The 11,994-nt window shown below is 45.7% G+C and overlaps 1 protein-coding gene across 1 annotated transcript; it reads right to left on the bottom strand.

Moving 5' to 3' along the window:
- Window positions 1–7,294: 7,294 nt before the first annotated feature.
- Window positions 7,295–11,908, bottom strand: BNIP1 (BCL2 interacting protein 1). The gene is made up of 6 exons (XM_017822897.1): window positions 11,796–11,908; window positions 11,614–11,706; window positions 11,257–11,348; window positions 10,320–10,421; window positions 9,534–9,652; window positions 7,295–7,541 (listed from the first exon to the last, which is right to left on the bottom strand). The coding sequence occupies exons 1-6, from the start codon at window positions 11,880–11,882 to the stop codon at window positions 7,345–7,347; spliced, it is 690 nt and encodes a 229-aa protein (XP_017678386.1). The 5' UTR covers window positions 11,883–11,908; the 3' UTR covers window positions 7,295–7,344.
- Window positions 11,909–11,994: the final 86 nt, after the last annotated feature.

Below are 11,994 nucleotides of genomic sequence, written 5' to 3'. Positions count from 1 at the left end.
AACTGCTGATAAGTTGGACACACTTAAGGAATTTTAATAAGCCTTTGAAAAGCTTTAACTGATGTGAATTAAGCCCTGAGATAATTTAGACGCGGGGCTATCACTCTTCAGTTAAAAATAATTGATCTTGGATGTAAACGTCACATCTTACGCCCTGGAGGACAAAGGCAAAGAAAATGTCATTTGTCACCAGCGGTGTCTGGGGCTGATGAACACGTTCAGAGAGGAGCTGCTGAGCCCGGCCCATACGAGGGACCCCTCGGCTCTGTGCACCCACAGGAACTTCTCCTCCCGTGGGGTCACGGGCAGGGAACCTCACAGGAATAAGACTGAGATATGTGAATTAACAATACATGTGTGGTTATTACTACAGACACTACATCCAGTGCCCTGGGTGAGTGCAGAAAGGACTGCCACTATCTTTTGGCTTTAATCCACAAAAATAGCTCTGCTGCCATTCCCCTCTTGCAGAGGCAGAAACAAAGTTTTCATCTACAGTTTAGTACCGAACATAAAAGTTTTTTCTTGTTTTATATTTACTGCTTGTTGTTCCAGGAGTTACTCTTTCCTAACTGGCAATTCCTGTCTATCTTTTCTGGAATCCTCTAACAGACGTGTCTTTTTGACAAGGTGATAAGACCAGAAACTCTTGTTGAAATCTGCAAACCTAAATATCCACACACAACTTCATAAAAATTAACTTGCAGTAACAAAAATTCAAATTCCTGCTTGCTGTCTTTCACCATGAATATTACCCAATATGTTGTTCTACAAAATTGTTTACCATTAAGTCTGTGAAAGATCAGGAAGCAACTTTGGGTCAAAGCCTGCAATTACCAAAGACAAAAGTATTTTAAACAAATCTGAAGATAAGAAAAATGCTTGTGTGCTTGTGGGGGTTTTTGTGTTTGTTTGTGTTTTTTTTAAATTTTTATTTCTCTCCTATTTTTGGCCGGTTGGTTTTGAATAAGCAGATTACTGGCACAAATCAGCCAGTAAAAGCCAGGACTCCCTGGCATTAAACCATTTGCAAATTTCAGTTATTTTCAAGTCTCATCTCTGACACGCAAACAAACAGGAATAATGTTATGATTCTTAGTAGCATTTGCAACTTTATGCCCAAACAAAAAGAAGGAAAAGCAGCATGCTTCTAAGAACATCGCTCAGAAAGGAATTGTTCTTTATTTAATCCAAAGTACACAGCATTGATATACATACAACGGATCATTTATATAGATATATATATCTCAATATAGAGGACAGGGGAAGGCTTGCTTCTCTTGGAAACATGAAGTTATTATCAGACACAGGACAGGAGGCTGACCGGATCAATAGACTTACTCAATATAGAAAAATCTTATCTTCATTTCAGGCTGGCTGGCCTTAATGTCAGCACCCAGATGCCACTGACAGAGTTATCTCCCATCAGCAGCAGCAATAACTGCTCGGTGACACCTACGAAAAGCCAATAACCCAAACAGGAATATTTTGTCCTGCTGTCTATTTTGAAGATAAAGGGAAACCAACTCACCCCTCCCTGGTCTTAGTGCCTTTATCAGGACTACAGAACATCACTTTGCAGCCTGTGTGGGTTTTGATTTCAAATCTCCAGCCCCCTTGGGACGACACAAACTGAAGAACTTGCGCGTACAACGAGACCAGACCCCCGGCGGGGTCAGGTCCGAAAGCGTCCCTGGATGTGACACTCAGCCATCATGCTGTTGAAAAGAAGAAAGCAAAAAGCTTTCATGTTGTTCTATATATATGTGGTTCTATCTATAGGGCCTGGTGTGTGCTGATCCCAGCAGAGACGTTCTCCCTGCCTGCCCTTTGGGCGCTTATCGCGGGCCCGGAGGGACACACGCAGCATTATCGCCGGGCCAGGCTCGGAGCAGCCGAGTGGCATTTTCCTTTCATGCAGCCACCGACACCAAGCACGGGGCAAAGCATCCCACAGCACCACGGCACGGCCCCCACCCCGCCTGGCAGGCTGTAGGAGCCAGAGATAAGTGGGATACGGGAGTCAGCTCTGATGTTGCAGCAGGAGACAAAGGTCAGGAGCGATAACATCTGATCGGCCTCACGTTGTGGGGATAAAAATAAAAGGAAGCCCAAGTGGAAGCAAAAGGCTGTGGTGGTCTAAGGTATGGCAAGATGTCACAGCACCCCAGGGAGACCTTCACCAGATTTGCTTCTCAACTCCCACACAAGTATTTTTTATGACTTTCCAGGAGCCTCACGATTCACTCAGCATTTTGGTGCCCAAGGCACCACTTGGAGGCAGACACGTGGCCACAATTAGCTCTGGCTTTGCGGTAGTAACCAAGGTCCACACTGGAACCACAACATTTTCTTCAACACCAGATGAGCCCAAGAAAGGCTGGAACACTCCTGCTCCCCTGAAGTAAGTGGGAATAGCCAGTGGGCGAGGATGTAGCCAGGCAGAGGGAAATGGGCAATTGCAAATTCTCCAGGGTTATGATTTAAGCACTTCACACTTACATGAAAGGCTTAAAATCATGACATCGAAAGCAACCCCCAAACCAGAGCCAAATAAAATTAAAATATGCTTTTTCAGGTTTGCTACTGTGAAGACCATATATCTGCTTTGGCACCATATATCACATGGTGCCAAAAGCTTGGAGTTTATTCCACACATTGCTCACACTGATGGGAGCACCAGCCCCAGTCCACAGCACAGAGGAGGGGCCTTACCTGGGAGATCCATGCTGGCTTTGCTGCACTGAACAAAGTGCATTTACATGGACACACAGAGGAACAATTAGGCAATGTTTTTCAGTGCCTTTGCAGAAGCCTGAATAATTACAGACAGTAAAGGACTTGAAAATTAATCACATGTGCAGCATCTCTGCTAACTTAAGATCTCAGTGGACACCACACAAAGGGCCAGGCCCTAAACCAAATTAAATGAAGAATCCAGTCCCTTCCTCAGACTGCAGCTCTCTCTTTACATGGAAGAGGATCAAGTCTTGAAGGCTTAGTTACAGTGCTCCACCACAGCCAGAGCATCTCTCTCAATATGTCACCTGAAGAAATCAGCACAAAGTCTCCATCATATGTTCCTGTGACAAAACCAAACCTCAGCTCGGTGGGACTGTCATTTACCCTGTGGCACAGAGCAGCCCAGACAATGTTTGTACCATTGTATATAAGCAAGCAGATAACAATGAAGTTTTATTTATTCTGTGTAACAGCCTCAGCCTGAACAAGACCACGATCAGCTGTACTGAGCCAGCCCACAAACAGCTTTCCATAGTGGCAGGATGATGAAAGAGCCCCTGGATTCAGCTTAAGATTTCTCTTCTGGGAGAATCACTCCATTACAAACAGGGAGGCAAAGTAATACTAAGCTGATTTCTGCACCCTCTTTCCAAAGAAGAGCCCCACATATTTGCAGACAAGTATGCACATGCCCTCTGGATATTCTCAGCCCCCAAAGATTCCAGCCTGGCTTGCTCTGGGCCACTCGGCCTGTGATAGCAGCCATGCACATTTGGCAGAGACATTTTTAGAAACTTCCAAGCTATGAATTCACCTTTCCATCTTGGTAAAGCCAGTTATGTGGAAAGCATTTCAAAAGCACAACTTTAGATACAAACTTAATTTCTCCTCAATTCTCACAGGAGGGGGAATAAATAATATTAGACTCTTCATTTATTCTCCCACAGTTATCCTGTAATATTTCTGTATTTCCGGACACCGTAATCAAAAATAAAATAAGTCAAATCAAATCAGTCTTTTCAGCACAGTTACACCCATGTTAAAACTATTTCCAGTTCTTTTCCTCAGGTCTATGTTCTACTGCAAGTCACTAAAAAGTGACTTTCCTTGGAAACATACATCTAACTGAATGCTTAGGAAGTGACCTTCATGCTGCAGATTTCAGGGATGTACTGGATACCTGGCAGGCACCTGCTCCTGTCCACAGGCTTTTCACCATGGCCACGTGGGAACTGAGACCAGGATTGTATCTGCATCCACAGTCCAGTAACCATGTGCTGGCAACACAGACAAATATCCAACAGCACCATCTGGCTCCTGATACATCCACGGTCAACTTCCAGACATTTTCCCTTTTTCCACCGGTGCTCAGAAAAAGCAAATTGCTCTTAGTGGAGTGGGTCAGACTCCACAGGCAGGACCTGATATAGACTCCACAAACCTGCAAGCTCTAAACCTCTGAATCCATCAGAAACGCCTCATCCTCACCCCCAAGTGGCTCCAGCTGCACAGCCAAACACCCACAACCCTCTAAATGGCTTCAGCCCCCTTTGCCTGGAGGACACAACTAATGAACCACCACTCAGCTGATGAGTTCATTAACCCACAGCTGCTTGATTGCTGCCAGCTGCCTGTCTCAGCCCCTGAACTCCACAGCAAGATTTCAGCCCCTTTTTAAGCTCAGAGTGATTCCTTACTCCTTCTTTTAAAAGAGTGTTATTCTTCAAAGGAAAATGATTTTTACTGCAACTGTTTTGTGACAATAAATTCCACCATCTGCTTGCAGCAACCACATCTGATACCTGCTGCCTTCTGGGGAGAGATGGCCCAGGGAGTAACAGGAACACTCCTGCTTGCTTTCACCTGTGTATGAACCCTCCAGCACAGTCCTGAACATTTCTCCAGAGCTCTTTCTTTCTTTCTTCCCAAACACTTGCTGCTTCTGCAGTCCTGGAGTTTGTGGTCTCAGAAGGACTCCAACCCTTGGTCCCCAAGTCATGCCCAAGCCCAAAAGTGCAGAGGGAACAGAGGCCATCCCCTTCTCACCCTCCCTGATGGCTCTGCCGCACTTTTCAGGGCAGACTTGAAAGGTGAAGCACCTAAGAAAATGCTACTCTTTCAGAAAAACCAGTGTGATGCCATTTTTTACCCTTCCCAACACAACCTCGGGCACACAGCAGCAAGACCCCAAGACACATCATCCTGTGTGCAAATATAAACCCTTCTGCAGACACAGAAAAACTGCACAGGCACAACTTTCCACACTCCCTGGATCAGACAGCAAAAAAAAAAGGCACAACCACCTCTTCTTCCCCCAGTGCTGTTCTCGCTCACTTATTCAAAAAATAAGATATTTAAATAAATATTAAAAAATAAGATATCCCTACCTTCAGGCCAGGAGCAAGGTCTGTAGGTGAGGAGCAAGGCAGACACCGCCCTGCAGTGTGGAGGGAGGAAGTTTGGGCACAGCCACCCCCAGCTGTGGGCTATTAGGGCTGATTGGGGATCTGACCGTGCCAGGAGGGATCCAGGGCACTCCCACCAGCTCTGGCTCTGCTCCAGTCCCAGGTGTCTCTTGAGCAACCACTTGATTTGGTTCACCCCCCACAGTAGAGGTGGTGCTTCACCAAATCACCCTTCTTACCCTGAAGAGGAAGTAACATTTATCCTGCTGTCTCCACTGATTCCTTCTTTCCAGGTCTGTGGCCCATCAGGAGCCTGCATGATTTCTGGCTGCCTATGGAAGCAAATGATTCAAGTACCAGGTACTGCAGACCAAGCTGTTGCATCCAGGGCAGTGGAGAGGTATTTCCACTCTTCCCTTCTTCTAAAAGGTCTAGTTGTCAGTATTTTTTCATTAATTCTCTTGTCTCTCAGGACTGTAAATTGAGTCAGTTTATATAGGTAGGTATGTTTACAAAAGGACTGGATTATTTTTTTAAATTAAATCCGGATGCAACAGAAAGCAAATGCCATAAGGGTTTTTTTTGCCTTCAGACTGTTCCAGCAGGTCAAGGTCTGAAAGGTTCAATTTCAGTATCAAGATGACAACCGAGCACAAACCAAGACACTCAGCAACAGATGTTTTCTTTTCCCCCAAACTCTACATTACAACCCCCACCCCAAAATATCACCCCTTTAAAAACAACCTTTACTGAAGTTCTCAGCACTGTGAGAAAGCTGCTGCTTTTTTTTTTTAAGGCTGATCTATGTCCAGAGGCAGAGAGTGTTTGACCACAATACTTCAGAAGGATGAGACCGTTTTCAAGCTGACTGAACAAAATAAAGCCACACTGCTACATCTGGCCTAGGAGCAGCAAGTCCCTGTAAAGAGAATTTTACTGACTGCTCCAAAGTTGCATAAACCAGCACTGCACTGAGATCTGGTGACTGAGTTACAATGACAAGATCATCAACTGGTCACCTCCTTTCTAAATGTCCCATTGAGAACTGACTACAGAGGTGACCAAGCCTCAAATTTCACACAAACTTACATACTGCAATTGGCTTGATGTCTTATTTATTAGGATACATGTAGCACTCCTTTTTAAAAAAGTTACTTCTTATTACTAAATTAAGGCAGTATTTAACCATTTTGTGAGAATTTCCTAAACAGAATGTCAGCTTTACCAGCCAGCTCTGAAGAAGCAATGAAACATCAACTTTAAGAACATTGCAGTGCAGGTTTTGGTACCTCAAGGTACTACCTGAAGTGAGGTGGTTGGCATTTATGTTGTTAATTCAAATAAACTCACATTACTAAAGCAAAAGAGATAGGGAAGGTAAAGATTTTACTGAGAAGAGATCACCTGCCTCAATAAAAAACCCAACTTTCAAATGTACAACTTGGCAGCATTTTGCAAATATAAAGCATTTAGTGAAATTTCATAATGAAAAGGAACAAAAAGGCTTCTGATTTCAACAGATTGGCAATGTAATTTTTAAATACATTGTGTGAATTAATAGTAACAAATGGGGTTCCCATTTTTGCTTTGCCAGAGGAGCAGAGCCAGGCTGCACATGTGTTATGCTCCCAGGAAAAACAATCCATAAACAACCACTGCTGTTAAATAATATGAATTATTACACTGGAAGGCTCTTTCAACACAGTAGACTTTGTTTTTAAACAAAACTCTGTTTAAATGAATACAATAAATAGTTTATTAGTGGAATGTATGTGAATTTCTCTCTTCCATCCTTGCTCTTACTCTCAGCACCTTACACACAGATGCCAGAGCAGCTTCCAGTCCAAGCCAAGGACAAAAGTTAATTTCAAGGCAAAAAACAATGAGAGGTTTAAAGCTCAGACTGGCACCTTTGAGTGACCAGTTCCTCAAGTGTTTGATTCCCCAATCTACCGGCAAATCGGCATTTCTTCTTTTCCACACCAGGATCCACCTGTTTCTTCCCAAATCCTGCTCCTTTAAGCTCTTCCAAGGCAGGTCACAAGCTCCATGGGGACAGCACAAAGCCCTGCCCGCTCTAACGCTCCTCCAGCTATTGCAGCATCCCTTTATTGCTTCATTTCAAAGCCCCACCATTATCAACCACCTTTTTCTGATTCTCTCTTTTTTTTTTTTAATAGTTCAGCTTAGTGTTGTTTTACAAAAATGGAAAGAGTCTTTTCTTCAAGATATAGAGCACTGTGGCCAGGAACAGGGCGAGGGCCAGGAAGATGAGCAGCTTGTCCGTCAGCTCCCTGCGGTTGTACTTGGTGATGAGCTTCCGCCCCAGCTGAATCGTCCCAGACATGGACTTGAATTCCTCGTTTGCTTCCAGGATGGTTCTGGAAGAATTGGCTGAAATTAAGGGGGAAAAAAAATAAAATAAAATCAGGCAGTTCAAAAATACGAGGCAAAGTATGTAAGGGTGAGATGTTTGGCAGTACAGAGAGTGCCCGAGAGATCCTGTGCTGGGTCAGACTCGCTTGTGGGTGAGACACACATGGACTGTTCTCATGGAAGTTGTCACAACTCAGCGGTGCTAAGGAAAAAGGCAAAGCAAAACAACAGCACTGAAAAGCTTCAAGACCTACTAAAGTTCCTGAATTTTTAGTTTTTAGGTTACCAGGTCAAATCTAGTTCGTGTTTTTCAGTCAGTGCTGAGACTTTGATGGATGCAGAGTGAAAGAAGAACAGTGTAAAATAACCACCAACTGAAGAGAGAGAAATCACCGGCACAATCAGCAGCAGTTCTGGCAGCAGCAGGACAGGGCAATATTTGAATACATCAATTGCACAACTGAAACTGTTCTCCCAAGCCAGAGCAGTAGAACAGTGTGATTTAGGTGGGCTTGCAGAAAGTGAGAAAGCAGCATGCAGCAGTAACAGATTTTTAATAGAATGATAATGATTTTAATAGCCATTTCTGACAAACTTAATATTTTTTGCCTAATAAAAATGAGAAGAGTCAACTAGAAAAAGTGTGTTGATTAGTCTCAACTTCTCTTTCCCTGTGAGAAAACAAACAAGCAAACAAATGCCCCGAACTCCTCAGCCTTTCTCCTTTCAAATTACTCAATTAAAGCAAAAGCCCTGGAATTCCCTTTTTCCTCCACTACAGAATGCACAGCCTACAGGAGAGTGAAAGGTGCACCACTCTACACTGCCCTGATTGCTTACAGAAAGGTCAAATCCAACATTTGTCTAGTTCACAGAAATAAGAAGAGTAGAAATAAGTCTGCAGTATTTTACAAAACATTTTGTCCCATCACATCTCATTTCAAGATGCATTTTGATCCAAGTGAAAACAGAAAACTTGTTTCCCAGAGTTAATGACAAAGCAGAGCCTCCCTGCTCCACAGCCTCAAACATTCATTGCATCCTATGGAAGGACTTGCTCAGGAAAAAAGAATTCTAACTGCTAACTCAGAATTTGCAGCTGGGTTTTGAAAATGACCTTTGATAGTTCTTCCTTTGATGAACTCCAAGTGCTGTTCAGTCAGACACAGGGTGAAAAAGTGTCAGCCAAGCTGTCTTTTTAATTGGAGAAGGAACATGCTGCTTCTGCAGGAACAAAATGTGCCCAGCTGCCACCCTCAGACAGGGTAGAAAGCAAGGAGGGCAAAATTGTGTTATTTATCCTCATCTTTAAACTGTTCTCCCTTCTGCCCAAAAGCACAGCTAGGAAGAGGCCCAGGCAGCACAAACTCAACTTCTAAATGCTTCATGAATCACAAGTTCTGACAGGTCACTTGATTTATTGGTTTGGAGTCTAAGCCAAAGAACTGGGTGAAATCTTGGTTTCACAGTCCCTGATGCACTGCTGACAGAGCAAGTGACCTTGGGTTCAAGTCACTTGATCTCCTCATCTCTCAGTCATCCCAGCTGGAGCCTGGGTGGAAACAGCCTTCCAGCCAGACTCTTTCCTTTGTGCATGGACTTGTACCCACGCTTTTATTTTCTCTGCCATTACCAAATCCATGCCAGGACAGTGGCACAGAATAACATCAAACACGCTCTTGGCACTGTGTGAGCTCACATTGCTTTTACAACTGCATTTATGTGAAACTAAAACAAAAGCTCCTCATCGTGACCCCTTTTCCTTTCCTTAATTATGAAACAGAAACTCCAACAAACAGCTCCACACAAAGTACATTATTATTTCCTGTTTATGTCCAACTGCTACAGAAGTTCTGCTGGACAGTCCTTTAATTATCATCGTACCACGTTCTCCTACAGCAAAGCAGTTTTCCACTCTGCTCCACATTTGCTGGTCTGCCTCTCCCTCTCCTGACAGAACTGGCAAAAGGTGCTTCCACCACCCAATCCATGGCCAAACTCCATCTGTACCTAAGGTCTGCACGGTCTCCTCGCTCTGCTGCACTTGCTGTGACATCATCCTACTGATGCTCATCAGACTCTCTGTGATGTTACTTGCACTCTCTGCCAGGCTTTCCTTCGTAGTCTTCCTGAAAAGGGAAGGGAAAAAGTAAGGCAGGAAGGGATAAAATTATTTCTTTGGGTACTTTGGTAAAATGCTGCTGCCAGGGAGCCTAGAACAAAGCTTGGCACCAAACATCTCTGCCAGTGTACAAAAGACAGAGTTTGTTTTCACTGCACAAGAAACTCAGATTATCTTCACTAAACAATAAAAAAAAAAATCACAAAATATTAAAGAATCATGGGCCCGTATTTCACTACTTACTCATCCAGGACTGTGTAACTTAGAGCTGCTATGGAAGTACTCAAACAAACTACAACTTTATTATCCTAGGTATCCCATTTGTTGCTTTCAATACACAACTTACATACACTTGGATCCAGGTCTGCACGTGAAAACAGCTTGGTTAATGATCTATTACTTGTTTAGAATCTTGACTGGAATTAATGTAAAAGATAGTAAGAAAAACTATAAAGGCTAACTTACCCCCTTTTCTCCTTAGAGATGCCAGTGCCAAGAAAACCTGAAATTATCACAATCCTTAACAGTTCAAATTTCCACAGAAGGAAAATGCACTCATAAAAGAAAAGCCACATTCCAGATACACTTAAGTAACTTTATGTCACTTCCATTTAAAACTAGTGAATACAGCAGACACTGCTTGATTCTCAGAGTACAGTGGGACAGTCTGATACCTTTGTCTTAAGGAGTCTCTTCCCTGTAGCAGCTGATCTTTCTCAGAGTTGTCAATAGCAATTTTGCAGGCCAGGTTTGCCTTCCTCCAAGCTGCCTGGTTGCTGGAATCACAAGAACAAAGTGCTGTAACGTGATGGGAACACTTTGCAAGCACAATTTTCACAAAGCAAACACTACTGTACCTGGGCACCCCCAATATGTGCACGGACCCTCAGAGAATCACAGAATCATTCAGGCTGGAAAAGATCTCTGAGATCACCGATCCCCACCTTGTCAACCAGACCAGAGCACTGAGTCCAGTCGTTCCTTGAACATCTCCAGGGATGGGGACTCCACCACCTCCCTGGGCAGCCCCTTCCAATGCTTGACAACCCTTTCCATGAAGAAATTCTTCCTGATGTCAAACCTGAACCTCCCCCGGCACAGCTTGTGGCCGTTTCCTCTTGTCCTGTCCCTTGTTCCCTGGGAGCAGAGCCCGACCCTCGTCTGGCTCCATTCTCCAGGGAGTTATAGAGAGTGACAAGTTTTCCCCTGAGCCTCCTCTTCTCCAGGCTGAGGCCCCCCAGCTCCCTCAGCCGCTCACTTTCTCAGTATTACAACACCGAGTAACAATATACTGCCCCAACATTCCTTCTCAGTGTATCATTTACGGAGCAAGGGAAGAAGAAAACTGTGCCAGCTGTTGAATGACAGATTCTCAAGCCACCTACTTTGAGCTCAAGTGCTCAAAGAGACAGACCAGAGTTAGGGAGCCAGGACAGGAGTCTGGAAAGGAAGAGAGAGTCATATCCTTTCCATCCCTGACCTCTTGGTATTCGGCAAAACATATCCTGTCAGCAACTGCGTTTGCCAAACAGAATCTGAGAGATGCTTTATCGAAGTCAGACTATCTCGGGGTACAGGGCACTTGGGAACAGCACCAGCTGCCCGACCCACCTGAGCATTTGTTTCTTGTGGTTCTCCACCTCCCGCAGCAAGGCCTGTTTCTCCGACTCCTTGTCCTGCTCCTTCGCCATCTGCTCCAGCTCCTTCGGCAGACACCACAAACACCAAAACCCCATCAACCACCTGCAGCTCGCACACCCCAACCCCGGCCAGGGAGCGCATTCAGAGCAGACTGATCCGGTAGATCCCCAGCCCAGAGCCGGGACCCCTCAACCCGCAGCTGGGACCCCTCAACCCAAACCCAGGACCCCCAACCCACGGCCGGACCCCCCTCAGCTCGCGGGCAGCCGCAGGCACGGGCCTAGACCACTGGTCCCCTTAGCAGCCCCCAGCCGGGGCGACCCTCACCTGGATGCAGCCCCGCAGATGTCGGAACTTCTCCTTCACGGCGGCGTTGAGCTCCGTGAGGGCGCTGAGAGGCCCCGGGCAGTCCCGAATGTCCTGGAACACAACGGCGCGGTCAGCGCGGCTTTCCCCGGCTCCCCCCGCGGCCGCGCCGGGGTGATCCAGGGCGGGCGGGCGAGCAGTACCTGCACGGCCGCCTTGATCTCCAGGTCGAACTTGACGATCTCCTGGTGACAGACCCGCACCGGCACCGCCGCGGCGGCCGCCGCCATCTTGGTAGGGGAGGGCGGGGCGCGGGCAGAGCCGCGCGCGAGCGCCCCCTGCGGGCGGCGGGGGAGGCGCGTCCTGAGGGCGCCATGGCGGGCGGGGCCGAGGGGCCGCGGG

The sequence above is a fragment of the Lepidothrix coronata genome, unplaced genomic scaffold, assembly GCF_001604755.1.
Source record: "Lepidothrix coronata isolate B3197 unplaced genomic scaffold, Lepidothrix_coronata-1.0 Scaffold100, whole genome shotgun sequence".
NCBI lineage: Eukaryota > Metazoa > Chordata > Aves > Passeriformes > Pipridae > Lepidothrix > Lepidothrix coronata.
Note: the sequence above shows the minus strand (reverse complement) of the source record. Positions and strands in the feature narration are given on the sequence as shown.